Source organism: Neopsephotus bourkii, unplaced genomic scaffold, assembly GCF_033783945.1.
Source record: "Neopsephotus bourkii isolate Nb327-2 ecotype Australia unplaced genomic scaffold, CSIRO-AGI_Nbou_v1 NB_234, whole genome shotgun sequence".
Taxonomy (NCBI): domain Eukaryota; kingdom Metazoa; phylum Chordata; class Aves; order Psittaciformes; family Psittacidae; genus Neopsephotus; species Neopsephotus bourkii.
The window spans coordinates 10934767-10960852 of NW_026900744.1; the positions used below are offsets into that span (position 1 = coordinate 10934767).

At 46.3% G+C, this 26086-nt stretch overlaps 3 protein-coding genes across 10 annotated transcripts; 1 reads left to right on the forward strand and 2 right to left on the reverse strand.

The window, feature by feature from the left end:
• Positions 1–997: 997 nt before the first annotated feature.
• D2HGDH (D-2-hydroxyglutarate dehydrogenase) lies at positions 998–9659 on the reverse strand. Of its 5 annotated transcripts, XM_061345243.1 has the most exons (9): positions 9052–9659; positions 8466–8523; positions 6905–7044; positions 6467–6660; positions 5418–5586; positions 4701–4844; positions 4150–4292; positions 3185–3350; positions 998–1458 (listed from the first exon to the last, which is right to left on the reverse strand). In XM_061345243.1, exons 1-9 carry the CDS (start codon positions 9434–9436, stop codon positions 1199–1201), a joined length of 1659 nt encoding a protein of 552 aa, XP_061201227.1. In that variant the 5' UTR covers positions 9437–9659; the 3' UTR covers positions 998–1198. The 5 variants fall into 5 exon arrangements, with proteins under 5 accessions (XP_061201227.1, XP_061201229.1, XP_061201232.1 ...); XM_061345245.1 differs by lacking the exons at positions 8466–8523; positions 9052–9659 and adding an exon at positions 7758–7840; XM_061345244.1 differs by lacking the exons at positions 998–1458; positions 3185–3350 and adding an exon at positions 3357–3678.
• Positions 9660–12224: 2565 nt separating this feature from the next.
• Positions 12225–20828, reverse strand: ING5 (inhibitor of growth family member 5). Of its 4 annotated transcripts, none has more exons than XM_061345289.1 (8): positions 20666–20828; positions 19595–19666; positions 18188–18354; positions 16377–16488; positions 15071–15164; positions 13882–14017; positions 13667–13728; positions 12225–13144 (listed from the first exon to the last, which is right to left on the reverse strand). In XM_061345289.1, exons 1-8 carry the CDS (start codon positions 20700–20702, stop codon positions 13102–13104), a joined length of 723 nt encoding a protein of 240 aa, XP_061201273.1. In that variant the 5' UTR covers positions 20703–20828; the 3' UTR covers positions 12225–13101. The 4 variants fall into 4 exon arrangements, with proteins under 4 accessions (XP_061201273.1, XP_061201272.1, XP_061201276.1 ...); XM_061345288.1 differs by having other exon boundaries at positions 19577–19666; XM_061345292.1 differs by lacking the exon at positions 20666–20828 and adding an exon at positions 20413–20486.
• A 134-nt stretch (positions 20829–20962) lies between these two features.
• Positions 20963–25576, forward strand: DTYMK (deoxythymidylate kinase). Its single transcript, XM_061345293.1, has 5 exons — positions 20963–21140; positions 21427–21535; positions 22762–22852; positions 23840–24037; positions 25028–25576. Exons 1-5 carry the CDS (start codon positions 21011–21013, stop codon positions 25136–25138), a joined length of 639 nt encoding a protein of 212 aa, XP_061201277.1. The 5' UTR covers positions 20963–21010; the 3' UTR covers positions 25139–25576.
• The last annotated feature ends 510 nt before the right edge of the window (positions 25577–26086 follow it).

The following is a 26086-nucleotide window of genomic DNA, read 5'->3' on the forward strand; positions in this document are numbered from 1 at the left end:
CTCTGGACACATTCAAGTACCTTCACATCCTTTTTGAACAGTGGGGCCCAGAACTACTCACAGTACTTGAGGTGAGGCCACACTGAGCACAGTGGAACAATCACCTCTTTTGGCCTTCCAGTTTTGCTGTGTTTTATGCACCCCAGGATGCAGTTTGTCCTCTCGATTGCCAGGACACACACTGCTGGCTCCTGGGAGCCTGCTGCCACCCAGCACCCCACATCCTTCCCTGCAGGACTGCTCCCCAGCCACTTCTCTCCCAGTTTGTATTTGTGCCTGGTGCTACTCTATGCCAGGTGTGGGATCTGGCACTTGGCCATGTTAGATTGTGCACGCGCTGGTGTGATCAGGTAGATCAGGTAGACCTGATGCTCCAGTCTACCTAGTTCTTTCTGCAAGGTCTCTTGTCCCTCCAGTGACTCAACAGCACTCCCAGCTTAGAATCACAGAACGGTTTGGGTTGGAATGGACAAAAGATCACCTAGTTCCAACCACCTGCCACTAGACCAGGTTGCTCCAAGCCCTGTCTAACCCAGCCTTCAACACTGCCAGAGCTGGGGCAGCCATAATCCTGGGCAACCTGTGCCAGTGTCTCACCACCCTCAGAGACTGTACAGTCAGCAAAATTGCTAATGTTGCATTAAACTCCTGCATCCAGATCATTGATAAGTATTGAACAGCGTTGGCCCTAGGACTGAGACCTGAGGAACACCACTGGTGACCAGTCACCAGCCAGATGCAGCCCCATTCACTACAACCCTTTCGAGTTCCGCCCTTCAGTCAGATGTGGTACAGCATCCCCATGTTTTTGTCCTGTGTTTCTGATACTTGCACAGCCTAAGTGTGTGACACCAGCCTCCTCTGGCTGGTATCACTTCACTACTAAATCAGACCAAACTAAGGGGAAAGAGAGCTGGAATATCCACACACAACAGCTGCATGCTTGGTTTCAGTGCTCAGATTGAACAGGAAACTCACACAGTCAAATGCAGTTAACGTGTTCTTCAGAAAGAGCAGACACCCCTAAAAAGAGGAACCATGTTTTTTTACTTGTTCCATCACATTAAAGGACTAAAACAAGGAGCATTCCAAGTGCTTGCTTGATCCATGAGTATGTTCATGGTTAAAGTGCAGGTACTGAGCTACAGGTGCCATCCTTGCCTGATGGTATCTGCTCACTTCTCCATGCGTGTTGCTCTCAGGAACTGGAGGGCAGCATCTTGTATGGGTTGAGGATTCCTTTGGGATCTAACATGGCTTTGAAATGCTGCATTAGATGGATTGCCTCCCTGGGTTTGCTGTACTGAATGAACTGCTTTTTCTTGAAACCCAGTCCATGCTCTGCACTGATACTGCCGTTGTATCTTGCAGTCCACTCATACACAAAGGGCTCAATGGCATCCAACAGGGAATGGTTATAGGATTCTGCCGTGACGTTCAAGTGCAAATTTCCATCTCCTGTAAGAAAACATTGCAGAGGTGGGTCTGTAAGAAACACTCCGTGGTCCCACAAAGGAGACTCATTACTGCCTCCTCCATGTACCCAAACAACAGTGCCTTTGTTAGTCTCCAGACTGCATAAAGGACAATTTGCTATCCTTCTACAAACACCAGTGTCTCCGTTCACAAATAATTCAAGTAGGATCTTTGTTTTTCCATGCTTTCAGTGCAACATTTGTGGAAGGGTTCTGAGTTAAGCTACTTTAAAACTGCAGTTATTGTGATCTGAAAATTCAAACTGCGGTTGCCTCAGTTATTGTCCTGCTACTGAGGTGGCATGCCAAAGACTGCCCCAATGGCATTTCATAATGATCATTAGATTTTAATAGGGCCCTTCATCACTTTTTCTCTCCCTATTATGTTTGTGCAATGCTCTAAATGCACTTTGGCACGTGTCAACAGAAACAAAGCAAGCAGAACATTTTCTCCTTTTGCCACTTGTGCGTGACGTATTTAATTAAGCACATAGTTGTTGGGTATTCAGGAGACAAAACACACAAAGATAAACAAAACTTGCTCATTCCCACTCTGGAACCTCTTCCTGAATCCCAGCAAACCCTCACAGTAAACAGCTTAATGCCCACTACCAGGAGCTACCAGAGGCAGCTTTCGTTATGCAGGCTTGTCTTTTTGTCTCTCCACGTCTTTCAAATCATCTCAAATCAAGCGTGCTTGTGTGTTCTGTTGGTTTTGTTTTCTTTTGAACAGAACAGCTCTGCTAAGCTATCAATTTACCTGCTTGTAAAATCAAACCTGTTTCAAAGCATCCTAACAAATGTACCAGCCTTTCTGTGTGTTACCTTTATCACTCTCTTTTGGAAGGTTAATTCCTCAGACAAAATATTTTTCCAATATGACTGATCATTTTGGACAAAACAGTGTTTACCAGAGGTGTCCAAGTACAAGTTGATGGTCCAATTAAACAACCTATATATTTCAATAAAAAGTAGAGAGCAAGAATCCACGTCTCTCTTACATTCAGCTCTGGGGCCCCCAACATAAGAGGGATAGAATCTGCTTGAGCGAGTCCAGAGGAGGCCATAAAGATGCTCTGAGGAGACAGGCTGAGAGAGCTGGGCTTGTTCAGCCTGGAGAAAAGAAGGCTCTGGGAAGACCTTAGAGCTTCCAGTGCCTAAAGAGGCCAACAAGAAATCTGGAGAGGGACTTCTTACACGAGCCTGTAGTGACAGGACAATGGGGAATGGCTCTGAGCTGAGAGAGGGGAGATTTAGATTGGATATGAGTGAAAAAATTCTTCCCTGTGAGGGTGGTGAGGTTCTGGCACAGGTTGCCCAGAGAAGCTGTGGCTGCCCCATCCCTGGCAGTGCTCAAGGCCAGGTTGGAAGGGGCTTGGAGCAACCTGGTCTAGTGGAAGGTGTCCCTACCCATGGCAGGGGTTGGAACTGGATGATCTTAAGGTGCCTTCCAACCCAAACCAGTCTGGGATTCTATGAATACAGTGGCCGTCTGTCTAGCAACCTGCCATTTATATGTGGAATAGTTTTGAAAGCAATGAAATTCGAACACAAACATCCTCGTGCATCCCCCTCTTCTGGCAGCTCTTGGCTATTTAGTCTATGTCTCTCACTAATCTAAAAAACAACCTTTAAACCTACTAGGAAGTTGCCCAGCAAAACCTGGAGCACAAAAGAGCAATTGCTCATTTCCTAGCATCCACACTTACCCAAGTGGCCATAGCCCACCACGTTTTTGGCACTCGGGCCCAGGCGGGCCCTGGTGTCAGTCACGAGATCATACAGCTTTCCCACAGGGAGGGAGATGTCGTATTTGTAGACATAGCCATCATGAGTTAGGGCCTCTGTGATCCTCTCTCGCAGGCTCCACAGTGTCTGGTGAATTAAAGATAAAAGATATCTGCATAAACCAAGTACCTCTTGGATTCCATGCACTGTGGCATGGAGGGAAAAAGAGTCTTGATTCTTTTCATATAACATCAACATTTGATTTCCCTTGATATCCTCCACCTCTTGAAAGCTAGTAATAGTACTTTCTTGGCAGCACTGTACAGTGAACTGATACACTAACTCTTCAAGCTTCCAGTACCCCAGAGGGAATGAACACAGGCATGGGCATTCTCTCCAAAGCTGTTTTGAGTTTCCCAAGACCTGGGGATGTGCCTCCTCTACTGAACTGCAAGGGTTGGTTTTGGAGCTGGGGCTGGAAGAAACATGGGTCAGTGTAAAAGTCTTACATTCACAGGACACAAACCACTGTCCTCACCAAAACACTACGTGTCCATCCTGCTCCCAGGGACACAGTCTCTGCCTCTAGCACACCCCTGTCCTGCTGGCCTGCAGGACTTAGCTCACTCCTGACAACTCAACTTCTGGTTTCAACAGCTTTCAGGCCGTTTGGGTCCTATCCCGGCAACTACTGAAAGATGTAGTACATTATTCTTATTTAAAGAAAAAAGAGGAAATTGAAACCCCAAATACTCAGGCCTTCTGGGAAGAGTCAGCAGTGGTAAGGATTCTCTCTTAGCATTCTTACTCAATATGCAAATAAGGTACCAGGTCACTCAGGGACATTTATACCAAACATCAGTCTGTACATTTTCCTACTAAAAACCACAAATCCAAGTAGAGAACCATGTCAAAGAGATTTGTGCAAGAGGAAATGATGACTTACCTTTATTTTCTTCTCATCTGTTGCCACAGTTCCATCAGTGACCAAACCAGAAGTCATGGCCTGTTCTAGGAAGTTGTTCAATTTTTCTTCATCGTGGGTTGAGTTGGAGCCCGAAGTTTCAATTAAAACATAAAAAGGGCTGTCTGAAAGTGAGGGAGAACAGAATAACCAGATGTTCTGGGGCAAAAGCACAGGAATGTAGTGCAGGTTCTGGAGCTATTCCCAAGCTTGGCACATTTCCTAAGGTTGCTCTATGCCCAGATTCTCAGGTGCCAGTGGAAGGGCAGCTCAAGTGTCAATGTTTTATCTCTAGGACACTTTGCTTACATGCTATATCCTTTACCTAGCCGCTGCTTTTCAGAAAACCGGCAGTTCTGTGGGAACAAGTAGAAGTAACAAATCTTATCCTTAAAGGTTTCCATCACATGTCTTTGGAATTGAATACTGGGTACCAAAATTATGACTGATGCCCACACACCCACTGTGTATATAAAAAACATAGAAACTAAGCAGTACAATGCCTCTTTCTACAGCATGAATGACACTGATACCTCTCACTGGGCTGGTCAGCTTCAGATGTCTCTCAACCAATTCCATGCACCTCTCATCCATGAACTCATAGGCAGACAGGATCTCTCCCAGCATGGCTCTGCAGGTTGTAAATGTTTCCAGAACTTTAGCAAAACTCTGACATCCTTCAAACAGAACACAGAGGAATCAGGAACAAAAACCAGGCCCCTGAAACCTTGTAAAATGATTTTAAAAGTCTATCAGGCCTCAAGTCAAGCAGGGAGATCTCTGCTGAGGCTCACTCAGAAGTACCTGTGTCTGCCCATGTACGCTGCTGAGCCAGACCCTGACCTGCAGATTTGACTTCCCAGCCTTGCCTTGTCACTATGGCCTCACCTGGTGACCACTGGATTGGGCAGATTGCCTACTGTCACCACACCTGCCCTGCTCATCTCGCTTGGTTACTGTCAGACTGGGCCCTCACCAGTGAGAACAGTGTTCTGCCTGCTTCTTCATCCTGCTAAGCTCCTGTCTCCCCTTCCCTTCCAGAACAAACTGCCCTTGCAGGTATTTTATACACTTATACCACTGATGTAAAAGATCTGCACAGATATTTTAACATCCAGCACCACATTATTTCCCAAAAACAAGCTAATGCAGGTACTCTAGCTCAGCAGGCTGACCAGCGCTTTCTTCGCTGCATCCCTATTCTCTTCCCAGCCTCTGAATTCAGGTGTGAACTTAGCACCAGCTCCTACCTAGGAATGCCAGGTTCACAGCCTTTGGTTTCTGCGGACAGAGTATGGAGACAGCAGTGATAACTCCCAAGGTCCCCTCAGATCCAATAAAAAGCTGCTTCAAATCATAGCCAGTGTTATCTTTGCGCAGAGAGGCCAAACAGTCCAGAGCTGAGCCATCAGCCAGCACCTGTAAGAATACAGAGACCCAGTCAAAGCACCTATGTAGAAATCTATTGGCATAAGCTCATCTACCACCAAGCTAATGACCAGTGGACTCCAGCTGCACTCCACTCCCAAGGTCTTTCCTCTGATCCTCCACTCCCAGCTGAAACCAGTGAACATAGTTAACCAGAATGAAGTAAGCCCTCAACCACCTGAGCCTTAAATCAAGGCTGAATGTCCCCAAGACATGTTATTAAAGGCTGTTTTGACACTAGAGGGACTAACCTGAGAAGGAAAAGCTCTCCTTTCCAGGCATACACAATAAAACCAAACAAGGCTTTTGTTACCTACCTACCTTATTTCCTGTTAACTTTTTGCTCCCAAGCCCCAAAATCTTTTAGAACTAATCCCACCCTTTACACACAGAGGCACAGGCCTGCAGGGCAGAAGCAGGCTGAGGTACATCAAAGACTCTAGGAGAAAGCCAGCAGCCAAACAAACCCAAAGTGGACAGCTCTATTAGAAATCGAGTGAGCAGCCACTAGAAGACAGTGCTACAGGATGGGATTAGTGGAATGTTCCAGAGCCCCACCACTTCATAGAGGAACCAAACTCATGCAGGTGACCTGGGATCACCAAATCTCTCCCTGTCTTCTTTTCACTTCTCTGGATTAGAAAGCCATCTCATATCACTCCTGCCAGTAAAGACAGAGGGCACTGTGGTAGAAATAAGAGATGCTGTATGCATGAAGACACTTGTTGACTCCTCAAAAGAGCCATACAAGGAAAAGTGGAAGCCTGGAGAGGAACTTGTCTGCATAAGGCACAGCTAAGGGCTAGAACAGCAGGAAATGGTAGGAAGTGAGGTTTAAACACAGAAGGGAACCGCCAGGTACTCGCCTTACCACTTCCAGTCCTAGCACTGTCCCTCGGAGAGAGCCGTATCTCAAAAGCCGCAAGCCTCCAGCATTAGTGGCCACATTGCCACCGATGTGGCAGCTACCTTTCGCCCCCAAGTCAAGCGGCATGATAAACCCCTGCTCCTCCAAGTACTCGTTGAGCTTCTCTAAGATGCAGCCAGCTTGGCACACAAGGATTCCTGAAACATAAACAACCCACTACAAGCTGATACTTCAGAAAAAGGTAAATACCACATGTATGATTTGTCTGCTACTGTTATAACCTAAGGATAACAGCAGGAGCCTGCATGAAACAGGCCTCTGACATCCCTTATGATCCTGCTGTGCTGAACCCTGCTGATTCTGCAGCTACTGGTTCCCATGGAAATGGCTTGCTTAGGGCCTGGGGCACATTTCTGTGCCTTACGCCTCTACAATATTTACCAGACACCTTGTCAAAGCTGGTGATCCGGTTCATGAGAACAGTGGAGAGAATGATCTCATCAAAGACAGGAACGCTGCCCCCAACAAGGCCTGTGTTACCCCCCTGTGGGTTCACTGCCAGGTTCCTCTCGTAACAGTACCTGGAAGGAAAAAATGTTTCTGAAGTCTTGCACATTTTAAGGCCCTTAATCCAGTCTATAAGAAGTGTTTCACCTCCACGTAAATGTCTACTGTTGGGACAGTGCTTAATGCTCCTTAAAATTGAGCTGCGCTTAGCCTAAAGGCTGACACAGAGGTATAGTGTCACTGCAAAAGCGAGAAAGCACAACTCCTTACTGAACTCACCCAGCACTGAGAAAAGCAATAAATACCTGTGCATATCTATGGATCTGCACAAAACATCTGCCTGGAAACCACTGCTCACACATGCATTTATAGCAAGCTACTTATGTAGCACTTTCTGTTAACAATTTGGCTTCCTCAGTGGGCTCTGACAACAGTTTAAGATATCACTGCCATATACCTGCCTTTAAGAAATAAATGCCCTGCAGGTGATGAAGCATGTAGCATGATGAAGCATGCCTCAGACGTATCACCTCACAGCCTGCAACATCCCTGCAAAGCACCCCCATCACATCCTCTCTGAACTCAGAGAGGATCCTGCACAGCGGATGGCACAAAGCCACATGGTACCAATGGCTACTTCAGGAGTGGGCTCCTGCAGCTCTGTATCTCAGCCAAACGGCAATCCCACATCCTGATGCTCACAACAGTGAACCAGGGAAGTGTTCTTACTGGTTTAGTAGTCAAAACATTAGCTCCTCAAACTGCCTGATTCTGGCCTAACCTTTACCTTTTCAGACACACCTTTCTGAATCCTTCAACACAACTGCTCCTCTTGAGCACTGGCACAGTGTCTGATTCAGACAAAAAAAAACAAACAGAAAAGTAATCAATACTGAAGCCACTTGCTTACCTCTCACCCCTCCCCACTAAGCACTCTTAAGACCATTTACTTAAAGCCATCAACGTTGATTTGAGCAGCCTGCTGGTGCCCACAGCCTTTGCAAGCACACCTAGCAAGGAGAGGCAAAGAAGACAAACAAAAGTTTCTCCTTTGTGTCTGACTGATCCTGACATGACACCATCAGTCCAGAAAAGCCAAGGGACAGGGAGTGCACTGGGCCTGAGGAATACAAGTCACAGGTCAAAGTCCCTTTCTGCCTTGAAAAATTTCAGCTAAGTGAAAACATTCCTGCTCAGGAACCTGTACCCATCACTGCCATATCCCCAGGCTAGCAACAGCACATAGTGCCTCTGGTCCTGGGAGCAGCTGGAACAAAAGGTACATCAGGAAACAGCGCGCAGGTGGGATATGAAGAGCAGAAGAGGGAGCTGGAGTCAGAGTTCAACTACAAGACACTGAAGTCAAGAAGAAAACAGCTCCAGCATTTCCAGCGCTTGAGTAGTGCCTGAACATCCAGAAGCCCCCTTCACATGACATACCCTGCCTCACGTCAGCTTCGTCGCCACAAAGCCCAGCAGAAAAGGTGCACATTACCTGAGAACTTGAGACACCTCTGCTGTTGTCTGCGGCTTCAACATCAGCTTGCTACAGCCTGCAATGAAACAAGGGACTCTCAAGGTGGGTTCTACGGGGGTCAGACAGAAAAGGTGGTAAAGCATGATGTTTGAAATAACAACGCTCCCTCCACCGTGAGGCAGAGGCACTATTAAACGAAACATACTCAACAGCAGGCTTTCCCTTAAAGCGCTGCAAAAGCTTTGCATGTACATGTAGGCTGCTGCCAGCAGGGGCAATGGGAAAGGTTTTATATTCCTATGAAATCTTTGACAGCAGCAACTAAAAATTTCACATTTATTCTCTGAATGCCAGCCAAAAGTGTTAACTGTCAACGTGCTTCAGGAAAAAATAAACAGTAAGTTAATAGGTCTTAGGGTTATTTCTTTGTAACGAAAGCCCCAAAGATTACCAAATATTAGGCAATTCTCAAAGGAGCATTTTGGTCTGTGAAGATGTGGTCTGCTGTAAATAAATATGAGGTTTTGTTTGCCTTCTCATTCTGCTCTGGTAACAGAAGCAGAGAGGTTTAAACAAAACCAGAAATCTAAGCAAGCTAACTTACCTCGGACCGATTTAAGCCAGTCCACGTTAAATGGTTTCAGTTCCTCCGCATTCGTGATGACTCTGCCTGGCATTATCTGCTCGAAGAACGCCACATCGCCCTCAGACACATGGGAGAAGGGCAGCCTCCGCACTCCGTACCGCTCGCTGGTCAGCATGACCTCCTGGAGCCTGGAGGAGCCTGCATGGAGCGCTCTCCTGCCCCGAGACCTCGAGTCCCACGGCCTGGGAACCACACTCGGGAGCTGTTTCCTCTGCTGGAGCAACCCCAGGGCATTAGTGCTGCACTGCTGTACCGAGGTGCTCCTGTGGAACCCCGTCAGCCACCTCAGCGGCGCCCAGCGCCTCCGCACAGCGCAGCGGGGCACCATGAGGAAAACCCCCATGGCCACCCTGAACAGAGGGGCCCAGCCAAGGGTCAAGCTCCGCTCCGCTCCTCTCCGCGCCACCCGGGCTCCTCCTCCAGCCTGTGAGGAGCTGGACAAGGTTCTACTGGTGACAGCCGCTTTGCCCTGCTGTACCCCGGCGGTGGGTGCGGGCGCCCATCGCGTCGCAGCACCTCAGGACAGAAACTCTCCTTTCCACTGTGACCAGCGGGCCGCTAACCCGCGGCCGCCTCACGCACCGCTCAGAGAGGGCAAACCCTCTATGGGCCAGGCAACCCCAGGCCGGCTTCGGTACGGGCAGCAACAGCGGGCACCGAACAGACCCCCCGCCCCCGCCGTGAATAGGCCGAGGGCGCCCACCACGCATGCGCTCAGCAGCGCCCTCCCGTCCCACGTGACCGCGCTGGGTCCTAGCGCCCGTTCGGGACAGCCCGCCCCCGCGCGCCCCCTGCTGGCCGGCCCCATGCATCAGCCCCTGCCCACCGCGACAGCACAAGGCGCTCTCCCGCATCGTTGTTCCCAAAAATACTTTATTTATAACAATATATCCATTATCTATGACATGATCCAAAAATACAGATATACATTTTTTACTTTACATTCTTTCTTTTTTTAATAAAAAGATTTATATTCTCTTCCATTTACAAAGGGAACAAAGATCTAATTACTTTAAAAAATAGAACAATTGGGTTAAAGTTGTTTCATCTCCAGTTTGGACAAGCTGCAATAAAGCTGAATCCCACAAGGTATTCGGGTATTGCCACAATCTTTAGTGGAACATTCCTTTGTGGATCCTGTTCACCCTTCTCCATGAAAGTATATTTAACACTGTACATTCAAAATTCAGGAGAAAGATTTAAATCCCTTAGTAAGCAAATATGAAGGCTACCGGTATTTCTGTCTATAAGGTGTCTTAAAAATTGGCCAAGAGACACTCCTGAGCCTGTCAGAGCCCCCACATTGGTGTGTTCTGAGTGGGACAGTTTATTGCTGGTATCGGATCATTTGAGACCTTACATTGTAAAGAAGAGCAGTATGTTGTACCTCACACTATTCATGAACCTTAGCAAACTCTTTCCCTTTCAGGACTGATGCTAACTCCCAGAGCTTATTTTTGCTTTGCTGGTTAAAGTGGAAAGTGTCTGCTTTTCCAAGCCCCAGAAAGCATTTGCTAACAAAATGTGTTTTGCTGTCCTACCTGACCACGTCTCAGAGCTGAGGGTGGTTAGCTTTGCAGGGACTAAGCCACAGCTGCACAGTTCTGTACTGTATACTTTCAGCAAGACTTCCAGAGAGGTGTAGTGGGATTTTTCAGATTGTTTTAAATCAAATGTCTGATCTATGGTAACACCACTACTAATAAAGCCTTGGGGAGAAATAGAGGAAAGAGTAATATAAATACCATTGGATAGAAGGGGAAAATAAAACCTGAAAGAGCATCACCACTACTCTTCAGAACAGACTCAACACTCTATCAATCCAGTGTAGCAGGTCAATGAGGTACAGGTCTCACTCATGGGCTACTGAATTACAGGCTGGCTCATGAGGTATCACGATTAAATTTGCTCTCCCCCAAAACAAGACACAGAAAAACAAAGATGGCTGACTGCATGTCTAAAGTCAGGTTTGTGTGACTGCTCTTCCTCCTCCTCCCCTCCAGCAATCTGCTTTTCATTTGCCTGCCTGCCTTCTGGGTGCTATTACAACAGCAACAATGACAAATGCACATTATCTTGTAAACAGAACTATGGAAACTTCATATACAACATGCAGAGTGATGCAACGTGGTGAACACATGTGCAGCATCACACTTTAAATGACAGGACTGCAGACAGGCTTTTTTTTTTCCATAGCAGATGCAATATGCAGATCAAAATGTTCACAGAAAAGCTGTCCCAGGATTAAGAGGTTTCTTCTATGTAACTCTTGCCATACCTGCAGCATCTACAAATCCTAACAGAGCAAAGCAGGGAAGGAAAATTGGCAAGAGCTGTGGTCTGCTAAAACACAAGTAAGAGGGCCAGTATAAAACTTCTCTCTTTTGGGAACAGGTGCCGAAGTCTGACTGCAGTGGTTTTTCCTCTGTACTGTTTATTCAGATTGTTTTTACAGCAGAAGAAAAGCTCATCTGGAAGTTTCTTGATGTCTTTTCCAGCAGTCTATACCAAGACACAATGGTATGCAAAGTAGCAACACCCATTAGGGATCACAGACAGCAGGTTCATGAACCTTGGTGCTGCAGGGCTCTGTGTCCCCCCCCCGTGAGCACGACCATCTTCCCCCACATCTTTTATTGCAGGCAGGTAAGCCCCATAAAGCAAGGGGTTTATATGCAGACAACACCTCTGCCCTTCCCTCAACTTCTACATCCAATACTGACTCAGAGGAAGGAAGGAACAAAAAACAAAAAGACTTCTGTTTGTTTTCCTACTCCTAATTTCCTTCTCTTCCTTCTGCTGCAGCAACTGACACTGTAGTGACAGCAAGGATTCACATTCATAATCCGAAAGGCAGCTTAAAGAAATCAAGAACATGCAAATGTGCAACACTGCATCCCTTCCCCCCAAAAAGACAAAAGTCACATTAAAACATTCCTGCTGAATGGTCTTACTCAACAGCAGTGCTTCACAGCAAATGCTATTCACATCCCAGCCCCCAGGTTACAAGGCTGCCTTTCAGCTTCCACACATTCCTGGGAATATGCATATTGTCCTTAGGGGGCCTTCCCCTAAAGACTGTTTTCCTGATTTACCCAGGTGAAACACATGCAAACACAAGTTACAAAAGCCAGGCCTTCACCCTATTTTATGAACAAATCCGACCTTCTATCTCTATTAGAATACTTTAGATTTCATCTTCACAGTAATGTACTTAAAAGATCTTCAGAGAAATGGAAACAGCCAGGAAAGGTAACACCCTCTATCAGTACTACTGTCACTAAGAAACTGCAGGACAAATCCTTTGCTTTTTAAAGGTTTTCTCCCCCAAAAGACAAACGTTTTCTAGGAGGTGAAAAGCCAAATGGTTTGCTTAAGGTTCATGTGAATGAGGGCAAGATTAAGTAAAATAAAGGCAGTGCAAAGGCAGACAGAAGAAATTTCCCCAAAGAGAAGACTTAATCTCACCTCTCTCCCAACCCTATGTCAGCAAAACTTTGAGGAAACAGACACTGGAAACAGTGAACCAGCTTTCCTGTTTCTTTCTGTACTACAAAACTGCAAACCAGACAGACTTCACACCTAAACAGTGAAACCTACTTTCTTTCATGCAGGCTACATCAGAGAAAATTCCTTCTAAACACATCAAGCTCCAGGCTAAATTGTTTCAGTGATGGTGATGCACCACACTGGACTGAGGCATTTCACTCTCCTGCAATGCCTTACGTGGTTTCACAGACTCCAGTAAACTAGAGACTACAGCTACTGGCTGCCCTAGCACTTCATAGTAACACCAATTTCAGTGCTGTGCAAGTATAACATAAATAAAATACCTGTGGCAAAGGGATTTGGGGCTCCCTCTGAAAGCCATTTTCACTTGAAAGGACTGGAATTACAACTGGCCACTGGACAATTAAATATCATAGCAGAAAAAGAAGGAAGGTAGATTAAAAAAAATAATCAAAGATAATATTGCAACATGAAGGAAGGAATATTAAATGTATTCCGCTACTTCTTTTTCTTTCTTTCCTGAACACAACGAGGACAAAACCTGGAGGGAAAGAAGGAGAGACAGTAATCAGTTCCTTTAATTAATAACACATAGTCCAAAAGGTTTTTTATCATTTGGGAATGAATGGGTGGGAGGGTAGTTTAAAAGCAGCCTATTTATGTAAAGGCAAAACCTAGAGCAGTCTTCAAATTTTGTTTCCAGAAGTGAAACAATACATACACGCTTCTCAATTTTAAGCACAGCCTCAACTACAGCAAGCCTAAGATGCAACATGTATACCTTTACATAGCCTCAGTTCAAAACCTCTGCCATGCGCCTGGGTCCCTGTTTAGCTCCAACCAAAGTCTACATGGAAGTAGACTTTAGGAAGAAAGTTCCCTTTGTACCTTCTACCATCAAACAAACATGATTCCAAACCATAGAAGATGCAAACCCTCTGATGACAAGAGCAAAGCTCCTCTGTCAGGAAGGGTAACAATGGGGTTTTAATTCTTACTGTGATTCTTATGAGGCAAGTTGTAGACTGATGAAAATCAAAAAGTGGTCTCTTGTCACACTCACCATTTCCCTTTTGGTTTGGTGGTGAGGTCCACGCAAGCAAAGTGGAACCATTCAATTGGGCACTGCAAAACAGAAAGGAAAAGCCACAGGAGATGTTTAGTGTTTCACAAAATGAAAGTAACAGCTGAATGATCTAACTGAGCAAGTAAGACCCTCAGATTTCACAGTGATGTGATGTAGCAAGCATCTAGAAATAAATCATCTCAAGTGCTTACATCAGGATTGTCACAGCCAATCATTTCTCCATAGGACACCTGGTGACATAAGCAGTAGGTAGGTTCATTGGGGTCCACTGGCATGTCTAGGACATCTGAGGGATGCACTGACAGGATGGTATCAGCAAACTCGGATCTGTGAACAAGGACAGACTGAGGAAAAACACTCTTCATTGCAGGTAATACCATGTTCCCAAGCTCTAAATCCCACTTGGGAACATTAATTTTTAACAGTATCTTCTCTAAAACACACTGATTGTACTTTAGAGTTTAGCTTACATTATCACAGATTATCCAATGACAAAAGTCATAAGGTAGGTTTAATTTTGTAACATGAAGAACATATTAAATTATTACAAATACAAAACATGAGTTTGACTACAAAGGACTAAGAGAATGATTTGTAGATGCCATGACTACAGTAACAAAATTAATGTACAGATCACTTCTGCTTGTGGACAGAAGAATCTGAGTCACCACCCAATCTGTTTTAATAGACATTCTTTCTCTCACTGCCAGGTATGAGTGAACCCTCTTACTCTAACAGGAACACATTAACTTGACATGTCAGTAACAGTCAATGGAAACCATTTTTAGTTTTCTGTCCCTCTGTTTAGCCACATGAGAATATCATAACAGAGCCCCTTTAACATAAACCTAATCATGGAGAGGGGATATGCTTTTTTCCTTGCGTCACAAAACCAAGTTAGATTATTTAAGACTATCTAGGACAATTCTTTGAAAACAATCCCCAAAGTTCTCCACGATTTCTAGAACAATACATCATCAGTTTTTGTCCTGACGGGCAAGTGTTTCTTTTGACAATTAAGACCACAAACAACTGTTAAAAATAGCTGCAGGACAAAAAAAGCAAACAAAAAACACACAACAAAAAACAAAACACAAAGCTATTTTCTCCCAGCTTGCCAACAGCAACAGAAAAGCTGATCTTGTCATTCCAGTCAAGAGGGCATTTTGAGCATGCTGAGCTTCCACATGCCAACCAAGGAGCTAATTAACAAAGCTGACTTGTTCTAAGCAGGGCACTGATGAACTGGAGTAAGACCAGAACACACTACTACCACCACCACAATCCAGACCTGAGTCATAAATAGGGTAACATGAGCTTGTGGAAAATTCATGGAGAGTCAAGCCAAAGTCACCAGAGCTGTGACAGGCTACGCCTTACCCTCCTTTGAGCTTCTTTTTCTTTGGTGTATCTTCTTCAGATGTTTGCCTGCCTCGACCACGAGAGCCTTTTTTGTCTTTCTGACTTCGTCCCTCTATAAAGAAAAAGACCCATCGTTTTAACCTACTGGAATCCCAGAAACATGCTCAGATGTTCTTATTTTGATGCCATTTGTTTTGAAAGCCTTACTTCATATGTAACTTTACACAAATGCTGATTCTGAAATACACTTGTATACCACAAATAGGCCAAACTGGCAAGTAGTATGACTGAGCAGCAAATTCTTGTGTTCACAGTTGTGGCAATTAGATCACTGCCGTATTCAGAATCAGAGTTGTTTAGCTTGAAAAAGACCCTTAAGAACATGAAGTCCAACCATTAAACTAGCATTGCCAAGCCCACCACAACAGAAGCCAATACATTAACTGCAAAAGGTACTTAAAAACTAAGATCACATACAATCTGCAAATTAAGATCACATACAATGAAACTACTATACAACCCTGGCAGTTCAGAGATAAATGTATCTTACAGATGTCTAACACTTAATTATGGAAAATGAAATAAGCAGCATGAAACGTTAACCCCATATCATTGCACAGGACATAAATAGCATCATCTTTGATTAGACATGCTGTAGTATTTTTTAAATCTCACTATATTTTTAAATATTCAGCCACTTAATCAGTTACTCAATTATCTTTTATGTCCACATCTGGTATCTTACCCCTTATTTCACAGTTTAAAGGCATAAAGCTGTGCTACTGTTAATCACGCTCAGATTTCACAGTAATCACACGAGATTTCCAGTATACATTAGAGAAACTGGTACCTTCCTTTAACTTCTATTTTTTCCTGTCACTCTCAGCTGGATTAGTATGCAAATTCTGGTAAAAAGAGGAAAATAGGCAAATCTACTTTCCTCAAGAAACAGCTTAGAACTTACTGAGTAACAGACCAAGCCTGAAACCAAGACTGTTACACTCAAAAGCTGTAAGAACATCACTTCAGTTCTGTCACAGCTGCACCTTGGCCAGCACCCTCCTTACAACTGTGGGCCACCTCAGGGTGATCTGGCAAGCAGAGACAGTAAATTACACCCCAGCACAATGTTTTTCTTCACCTGTTTATTGCTCACCAGAACACTGTAAATATTTGATGAGTATTAAAAACAAGCAGAGAAGTACACTATGGTGTACTATTATTCTTCCTCCAGAAAGAACAGCCTACTTTCTATCTTAGCCTTTTGGGTCAGATGTACTTAGTGCTGGAAAAGGCTGTCAACCAACGTATAAGATGTACGCACTTTTCAGGCTTCGAGATCCAGGGCTTTCAAAGTCACTGCCTTCCAGTTTATCTTTCAGATCTGCTTCAAACCGGGCCAAGTCTGCATCCAGCCGGCGGATATGCTTATCCACCTGCACAGAGGAGGAAACCACAAACTGAATGAAAAAAAACACATTAAAATCCCCAAATGAAAACAGGAAGGTCTAATAACATGGCTGTTATCGGCGCGAACAGGGGTATACTACTTCAGAGCAGGGCATGAAAGGGCTGCCAAACTGGAATGGGGGAATCAAGGCATAAAAAAAAAAGAAAATAGGCAAAAGCAAGTGGACCTAATCCCTCTGCAGACAAAGAGAAAGGGAGGAAGGTGCTCAAATATTAGACTCCCTGCAATTTTCAAAACACATTATTCAACTGTTGTCCATGAACACGTGCTGAGAATATCAGTCTATTTTTATTGGTGCCCCACTGGCATGCTAGAATTTAAGTGATAAATACAGACTTCTGCCAGGTATCTCCAATGTTAAGCCAATACACATTAAATATTGTACTCCCCTGGTTGCAATGACATGGCTTACAAAACAGACATATAGCAAAGCATTTTAAGCCACCAAACAGTGTTGCTGTAATACTTAGCTCTCAATTTAGGTATCTAGGATACTTTTCAGTTCCTATGAAGCAAGTTCCTTTTCTGTGGTATTTATGGCAATAAATTGTACTGCAGCTGCAGTAGAACCCAAAGCATCCCTAGAACCTAGACAAAACACACCAAGTACAGTCAGAAGGACTGCCTTTGCTCAAGTTTTGTCTAAGGGATAAAATATAGAGATAAGAATTGCTCAAGGGACAGCTAAACAGGAGTAGGGGCAGAAGAAGAAAAAAAGTGGAAAGCTAAATCTTAAGAAAGGTCCACTGAGGAAAGCTTAGTGTCCAGTATACAACCAGAGAAGTGGAGCTGACAGGTTTGTTTTCTTTTGCCACTTGGAAACAAAGGTAACTGAGCAGATTTTATTCCACTCCTCCCCAACACAGACTTGAAGTTGACTCAAAAAACATTGCTTACAACTCAGACCAGCCCTAAACAAATTATTGGGTGACAGGAAAGCTCCTGGCAAGGAAAGAGTAGGGTCAATTTGGTGGTATTGTTACACAGCAGATGGGTACTACTAGATCAAGTGATCTCCAAGTGGGATAAACTCATTTAACTCTTCACCAGAAGAGAAGCCTACTTGACTTGCATAGCCTGGAGAAAAGGTGGCTCCAGGGAGACCCTACTGTGCCCTTTCAACACCTAAAAAGGGCCTACAGAAAATCTGGAGACAGACTTTTTACGAGGACACCTACTGACAGGACAAGGGGAAATGGCTTTAAGCTGACAGAAGAGAGATTTAGATTAGATGTTAGGAAGAAATTCTTCCCTGTGAGGGTGCTGAGGCACTGGCAGAGGTTTCCCAGAGAAGCTGTGGCTGCCCCATCCCTGGCAGTGCTCAAGGCCAGGTTGGACAGGGCTTGGAGCAACCTGGTCTAGTGGAAGGTGTCCCTGCCCATGGCAGGGGGTTGGAACTGGGTGAGTTTTAAGGTCCCTTCCAACCCAAACCAATCTGTGGTTCTGTGGCTATAATACCATGCATGACTAAACCCAGTAACTCAAAAGGGTTGAGGAAGGAAACAGAAAAGTAAGATTAAGGATTAATAATTTGTTTCAGTAAGATATTTAAGTATAAACACATCAAAGAAAATCATCACTGTGGAAGCATCTTCCATGTGCACCAGCAGCCCCATTCCATGGTATGAACGTTCCTACAAACTCTCACTGGTTGTGACACTCACCATCTCGTAGGTCTGCATGGCCAGCTGGACTTTATCATCACTGTACTCTTTACATTTGCTGTAGGCACTCTGGATCTTCTTCAGGTGTTCCATTCTCTCCACAGGTAACATGTTCTTCACTGATTCAATGTATTCTGCTGCAAGACTGTCAATTTCTGCTTTCTTATCTGAAAAGCAAAGCGTATACATGTGAGAAAGCCGTATGCTAAAGCAAGTATTTTTTTCTTCTACCTCTTAATGGTATTTAGAAGACCTCTCCTGACAGGTTTTGGAATTCCTCTGACTCTTTAATGTACTCACCTTAGAAAAAAGCCCAAACAACCCAAAAGAAGAGTTAAAGGTATTCATTCTTCAGTACTGTTGGGTTTGGGGTTTTTCTCTTTTTGGTAGCTGGTGCAGTGCTGTGTTTTATTTCGGCTGGGAACAGAGCTGATAAAAATGATGTTTTGGTTTGGCCAAGGACTTTGTGGTCATGCTCTGCAGGGAGGAGGGAGCCGCCTGACAAACTGACCAAAGAGGTATTCCATACCACAGCACTCATGCCCGGATGTAACTGGGAGTGGCCGGAAGGGGAGATGGACTCAGGGTTGGAGGAGGTATCGGTCGGTGCTTGTCGGCTGGGGGGCAAGTTATCGGTCGCCTGGTGATGGGGTGTTGTATTCTTTCCCTTGTTATTTCCTTTATCATTACTATTATTGGTGGAGCAGTAGTGATTTGTGTTTACCTTAGTTACTAAACTGTTCTTATCTCAACCCATGGGAGTTGCATTTCTTTGTGATTCTCCTCTCCGTTCCCCCAGGAGTAGGGGGAGAGCAAGAAGGGGGGGAGTGAGTGAGTGGAAGCTGTCTGCCTGGGTTTAAACCACGACAAGTACTCATGGCGAGATTCTGATTTCTCAACTGTTTTACAGTTAATTCAGAGGAGAGTCTCAGTTAGGATCAGAAACTTAACCCACAGGCTCACAAACTCCAACCTCTCTTCCCATATGCAGCACACCGCATTTGCTGCACACTCATTAATCATTTTAACTGTTCTAATCGAAAACTGCTAACGTGCAACCAAACACCAACACAAAGCTCAAAAAATGGAAAAAAACCCTGGTCTTGCAAGAAACACAGCAACCTGCAACCGAGTCCATGTGGAAATACATGCAAGCAGGGCCATCCACGGGGCCATGGGGTACGGCAATCACACAGCTGCAAATTAATGTGCAACTGCGGAAAAGAAATCTAGTCCTGTGAGGTGCAGCCCCTGCAGAAAAGAGGCAAGTGCTGCACAGCACTGAACATGAGAAAAGGAAAAGGAGAGGGAGACCCATCCTCTAAAGCCAAGTCTCCACAAGGCTGTTCCTGTCCTTCAGGTCGAAGGTCTCTGTCAAACTTTGCTTACCGGAACACCTGAACACACCTTCTGTTCTCTGATCCAACTCCCGCATCAGCTGGAAGTTCCTCTGCAGCTCGCAGGGCAGGTTTTCGATACCTGAAACACAAAGACCAAGCAATCCTATATCCTGTTCTTCCCGTGGCGGCCATCCCTCCATAGCCATGTACCACTGAATAGAGCTGCAGGTCTTGCTGCCTTAAGGAGCCAGCGGCTGGATCACCCACTGCTGTGCTACATGTACACAGGCAGGCAGACACAGAGGCAGCACATGGCCCTTGTTCATGACTGGAAGCCTTCCAAGGACAAAGCCTGCACCACAGGCGACCTGCACTTAAATGTACATTTAGTTCTACGTACTGCAGACCATGGCATCAACTAGGTTGCAAAAGGCCTTTAAGACCATGAGCCCTTTACCCCAGGACTGCCAAGGCCACCACTAAACCGTATCACTGGGGGCCTCATCTACATGTTTTCTGAACACTTTCAGGGATAGTGAATCCACCATTACCCTGGGCAGCCTGTTCCAATAGATGAGCACCCTCTCAGTGAAGACTAAACCTCCCCTGATGCAGCTTGAGGCCGTTTCCTCTTGTCCCATCGCTTGTTACTTGGGAGAAGAGACCGACCCCACCTCACTACAACCTCCGTTCAGGTAGTTATAGAGTGATAAGGTCCCCTCTGAGCCTTCTCCTCTCCAGACTAAACCCCCCAGGTCCCTCAGCCGTTCCCATCACACTTGTGCTCCAGGCCCTGCACCAGCTCCACTGCCCTTCTCTGGACGCGCTCCAGCAGCTGCCCGCTCACACCACGCGAGCTGCTGCACCCGTGGGACCAGCACTCACCCGCCTGCCGCGGGTCTCCCGCTGCCCGTCAGCGAGCCGGCGCCCGCCATGCCTTCCAGCCCCGCCGCACAGCGATGACGCGCCGCCGCGGCGGCTGATGACACAGCACGGCCCCGCCCGCCCGCTCAGCCCGTGGCGCAGCTCTAATTCCCGCACCGCAGCCGCTCCAGCTGCGGCCTCCGCCGCCCCAAGCACCCCCATCACCCCTCCGGGTGCTGCCCCCCGCCCCGGCTGCACCGCGCCCCGCTCTCACTGTCCAGGTAGTGCTCCAGGTACATGGCGGTCGCCATCTTTCGACTCGCACCCCGCCGCCGCCACCGCTTCCCGCCGCCTCCCGGGCCCGCATGACAAAGGCCGCAGCCACTGCCTCATCCCATATTCATAGCCCGCCGCCTGCCTATTGGCGGCCCGGGACGCTCCTGCTGCATATTCATGAGGGGCGGGCCCGGAGGGGGCGGGGTTTCTTTTCCCGCCTCGCCGTCTTCCTGAAGGACCTCGGCGCCTTTGTGCCCTTCCGCTGCCTAGAGCGGCCCGGGAGGGCGCTCGCCGGGATTGGCCGGGCGCTGGCGGAAGGGGCGGGGCGAGCGGAGCGCGCGCGATGGCGGGCCGGCGGGGCGCGCTGATCGTGCTGGAGGGGGTGGACCGCGCCGGGAAGACCACGCAGTGCCGCCGGCTGGTGGAGGCCCTGCGCGCCGCCGGGTTCTGCGCAGACCTGCTCCGCTTCCCGGGTACGGGGCCTGCAGCCACCCGCAGGGAGCCGGGGGTCGGGTGTGGGGGGGTCCCGCTAGGCCGGGCCGCGGTCCCCGGGGGCCATCCGAGGGCTCTGTAGCATATTCAGCGCCAACCTCTTCCTGTCCCTACCGCACATACCCCCAGCTGCGGATGGACCAACTGTGTCCCACCTGTGACAAGCAGATAGACCGCAGACTGATGTGTCTCCGCGGACAGAGGGACACCCCTGTGGCAAGAGCAGCTTGGGGCAGCATTTGATCCTTCACCCTGTATTTCCTATAGAGAGAACGACGGAGATTGGGCAGCTGATCAGCTCCTACCTGGTGAAGGATAAGAACCTGGAGGACCACACCATTCACCTGCTCTTCTCTGCTAACCGCTGGGAACATGTGTAAATATAATGTTTAAGATGTAAAAGAAAATTGCATGGTGTTGAATGCTCCCGGGGTTTTAGCTTGTAGTAGTTACGAGAGTATGATCCTGTTTAGTAAGGGAAGCATGTCTGGAAATAATGTCTCATAGAATCACAGAATAGTTAGGGTAGGGAAGGGCCTTAAGATCATCCAGTTCCAGTCCCCCTTCCATGAGCAGGGGCACCTCACACTAAACCATGTCACCCAAGATTCCAAGTTTAAGAACTCTCACAGCTTTGGATTTGATCGTAGGTCAAATCCTACAGTTTGGTTTTTTGGAATCATTAGATGCAGATATTTCCAGTGCTGTACTGGCATCAGAATGGGGCAGCTGAGACTATACCAGCCTGGAATAGGAATACACGTCTTTTGCTGAATGAAGAGACCTTGCTTTGCAGAGATGCCTGTGTGAGGGACAGAATAGTTAAGGAATCATGTCTGAACTTTAGCTGAAGGCTGCATTCAGCTGTAAGCAGCTGTTGGTCCTTTTGGCTCCTGAGTCTGTGTGCAGCTAGGGAAGTTAGTGTTGGCTGTTGTTTTTACCTGGAAACCTACACTGGAAAGGGTTTTAATTAAGAAAAAAATAATAAATCTTTGCTGTAGTTGTGGCAATCAAACTGAGAAGCATAGGGAAGCTGTGAGAAGTCATTGTGAATAAAGGATGCTTTTCTCTGACTGAGGCAGAGTGTATCACAAATCTACTAAACCACATAAAAAAGGAACTGACTCATAGAATAGTTTGGGCTGGAAGGGACCCTAAAGCTCATCCAGTTCCAATCCCCTGCCACAGGCAGCGACACCTTCCAGGTGGCTCCAAGCCCTGTCCAACCTGGCCTTGAGCACTGCCAGGGATGGGGCAGCCACAGCTTCTCTGGGCAACCTGTGCCAGGGCCTCAGCACCCTCACAGGGAAGAATTTCTTCCCAGTATCTAATCTCAATCTCCCCTGTCAGTTTAAAGCTGTTCCTCCTTGTCCTTTCACTTCAGGCCCTTGCAAAAAGCCCCTCTCCAGATTTCCTGTAAGGCCCCCTTTAGGCTCTGGAAGTTGCTATTTAAATGCAATCAGTATCACAGATAACCCTGACACCACTGATGGTCACCATTAATGATGACATATATTAATAGGGAATCAGCAGCCTCATGAACTTCATTTCATTTGTATTGCTGTGAAGGAATGTAACTTTTCTCTACCACATGGTTTTCAGACCACTGATGAAAGAGAAACTGCATAAGGGGATCACACTTGTAGTTGACAGATACGCCTTTTCTGGAGTGGCCTTCACAAGTGCCAAACAGGTGAGTGAGACCTGCAGTAGCCCCTGCTTTTCTCTGTATTCATAGAACCACAGAATGGTTTGGGCTGGAAGGGAGCTTTTAAAGCTCATCCAGTTCCAACCCCCTGTCATGCAACCCCCTACCATGCAGACCAGGCTGCTCCAAGCCCTGTCCAACCTGGCCTTAAACACTGCCAGGGATGGGGCAACCACAGCTTCTCTGGGCACCCTGTGCCAGTGCCTCACCAACCTCACAGGGAAGAATTTCTTCCTCATATCTAATCTAAATCTCCCCTCTGACAGCATAAAGCCATTCCCCATTCATTTCCCCAGTACTTAGAGCAGTACTGGAAGCTGCTCTAAGGTGTCTCTGGAGCCTTCTCTTCTCCAGGCTGAACAAGCCCAGCTCTCTTGGCCTGTCTCCATAGCAGAGGTGCTCCAGCCCTTGCAGCATCTTCATGGCCTCCTCTGCACTCACTCAAGCAACTCCACATCCCTCTTGTGGTGTTGCCCCCAGAGCTGAACACACGACTGCACAGGGTGTCTCAGAAGAACAGAGAGGGAGAATCCTCTCCCTTAACCTCACACTGGGCTCAGAAAGATCTACACTGAAGCAGTGCAGTTTATTTGGGAGCAGCTTTCTTTTGGACTGATCACAAGTTTTGGACAGGCAACAGCTGTGTGGAGACTCAGAATATGACTTGGTATTTTGCTCTGTTAGGCTCTGCAGAAGAGATGTTAAAATCTTTAGTGCTGTCCGACTTAAATGATCGTGAGAGGTGCACAGCACCTAGTAAAACCTGCCCCCAAAAATTACCAGGACTGAATTCTCACATGGTAAGCTGGGATATCACCCTTTCAGTTTGTAGCATGTGCTTAGTGTTTCAGGCTGCATCTCCTGTCTTTTCTCCCTATGCCTTTCCCACCCACTCTTTAGCTAACCTGCTGCTTTACCTTCTTTGGATTTCTTTCTTTCACCTCAAACTTGGTTATCTTCTGTCTGGGACAGAACTTCTGCCTGGAGTGGTGCAAACAGCCTGACATTGGACTCCCAAAGCCAGATCTGATTCTGTTTCTTCAGTTAAGCCCAGAAGAAGCAGCAAAACGAGGGAACTTTGGAAGTGAACGTTATGAGAACAGCGCCTTCCAAGAGAAAGTTCTACAGTCCTTCTATCATCTGATGACAGACAAGACATTAAACTGGAAGGTGAGGAAATAACGCTAACACCCTGTTGGGGTGGGGGAAGACTTATTTGGGTGTACAATATCCCAAAGTGCACAACTGTCAAACAGATAAATAGCAGAATAGATGGTGAAGAGGTGTCCCTGAAATAAGTGTGGAAATCCAGTTTCAGTACACATTAAAGGTATAGTTAGCATTCCTGTCTCTTTGCCCCTCAGTTAGAATAACAGACAGACATTGCCAAAGAACCCTCTGAAACACAGCATGAAACCTAGCTTGGTTACACAAATAACTGGAGGATATTGTGTGAGCACAAAGGTGTGATGCTGGCTGTGCTACAGTTTAATCACAAAGTCTGTTTATTGTGTATCCTCACAGCTGCTGTTCCTCAGCAGTGTTGTGTGGGCCAGCATTGCAGAGGTCACTGCAATAAATCTGCACGTCTCTACATCACCAAATCCTTTGTACACTTCAGTCACTCCCTCAGCTGCATGGGAGTGATGATTGCTGGTCTTCAAATGTCAGCCTGGGAACACCAGCATCATGTTCTCATGCTGACAGCTTTCTCAGCTCTACCACCTTCACTGCCCTTAGCTTGCAGTAGTTAAAAACCAGCAAATCTGAAAGTGGGACATCACATGATGGATTTTTAGAGGTTTCTGCTATCATGGGTGGATGTTTCTCAGGGACTACAGTACAGGATTAAGAATGTTTACCTGCTTTTATGTTCCATGTCTCGAAGACTGTCAGCAAACAACATGCAGCAGCAGCAGTTTCTTCTGTTTCCCTTCATCCAGCCCCACATCTACTTCTTACAGGCTTATTCCTAAATAAAACAGATTTTTCTAGTTCCATTCCAGAAACCATATAAAACAGGATGTGTAATTAACTCCTTTCACTGCTGATGAATAGTATCAGCATTGAGTAATGGAGGGAGCAGACAGTAGCAAGGTGAGTTTTTCCTGGTATCATTAATTGAAGAACATGTTTCTGTGGTTTTTGTCCTGGAAACAGGTAATGGATGCTTCAAAGAGCATAGAAGACTTGCACAGAGAAATCAAGTCCATTGCAGAGAAAACCATGCAGGAGGTTCAGAATAAACCTTTGGAAGAACTCTGGAAATGAAACTTTATACAGGTTATTCTTTTAGACCTAAGGGAAAACTCTTAGATCCTCCTCTCTTGGTTCACTCCCCTACATCACCTTCCAGTAACTACTTTGATCTCACGTATTCTGAGTCCAGCATGGTGCCGATGTCCTTGTGATTGTGTCTGCTCCTCCCCTTCATCCTGCATAGTCCCTTCTATGTTTTATGCATAACATGCAATAAGCATGTAGCAAATTCCTTGTAAAACCCTCCCTACCTCAAGCTGGAGCTCTTGTTCTAGCTCCAGTCATGTCATGCAGATGTGGGCATGGAGCCCACGGCTGCCCCTGGACACACAGCAGCAATCTCAGTTATGGGCAACTGCCATGTTTCAGATTCTTCTGCCTCTAGTACATGCATCCCCAGTGCTGAAACGAGTTTGTAGAGGACTTCCTAATAAATTACTCTTTAAAGCATCTTGCACAGAGCATTTATTTTTTCCCCAGAATGATAATTTATCTTCTAGAAAGACACATAGGAAGTGAAGGTGCTGTGTTTCAGACACGGGGAGTAATTTACTAGAGCCGTGGAACGGAGAGATGAATTCAGGTCTGCTCCCCAGCTTTTCAGTGAGAACAATACAAAAACTGAACTGCTATGAGCAGGTAGGAATTTGAAATTGATGTATTAGCTCATAGCAAGGCCAGTTTGAAGGGCAGATGGCCTATACATTATTTTAGACTGGTCAAGTTACTCCTGTGGCCAAGATGAGAAGAAAAGTCACTTGTGACTCCTACACAGTGTAATTTAAAGAGCCTGGAACAGGCTGCCACACCAGAGCAGCTGTGAATTCATCTAAGGCATCAGTAATTACCAGCAAACTACAGTAAACTGGAATGTTAAATCATTTGAAAGGTTCACAGATATGGTGGTGAGATTACTATGGAAATGTGTTTTTCCTTTTCTGCTAGCATGTCTGCAGGTGC

Excerpts from the sequence above, each read along its gene's own strand:
- DTYMK (XM_061345293.1), top strand. The coding sequence starts at position 21,011 with ATGGCGGGCCGGCGGGGCGCGCTGATCGTGCTGGAGGGGGTGGACCGC. Across the intron at positions 21,141-21,426 it reads AGACCTGCTCCGCTTCCCGG|AGAGAACGACGGAGATTGGG; the intron begins GTACGGGGCCTG and ends TATTTCCTATAG. Across the intron at positions 21,536-22,761 it reads GCTAACCGCTGGGAACATGT|ACCACTGATGAAAGAGAAAC; the intron begins GTAAATATAATG and ends CATGGTTTTCAG.
- ING5 (XM_061345288.1), bottom strand. The coding sequence starts at position 20,702 with ATGGCGACCGCCATGTACCTGGAGCACTACCTGGACA. Across the intron at positions 16,489-18,187 it reads CCATGCAGACCTACGAGATG|GTGGATAAGCATATCCGCCG; the intron begins GTGAGTGTCACA and ends TCCTCTGTGCAG. Across the intron at positions 13,729-13,881 it reads TTGGCTGTGACAATCCTGAT|TGCCCAATTGAATGGTTCCA; the intron begins GTAAGCACTTGA and ends TCTGTTTTGCAG.
- D2HGDH (XM_061345243.1), bottom strand. The coding sequence starts at position 9,436 with ATGGGGGTTTTCCTCATGGTGCCCCGCTGCGCTGTGCGGAGGCGCTGG. Across the intron at positions 8,524-9,051 it reads CTGGCTTAAATCGGTCCGAG|GCTGTAGCAAGCTGATGTTG; the intron begins GTAAGTTAGCTT and ends GTTTCATTGCAG. Across the intron at positions 1,459-3,184 it reads GGTGGGCTATGGCCACTTGG|GAGATGGAAATTTGCACTTG; the intron begins GTAAGTGTGGAT and ends GTTTTCTTACAG.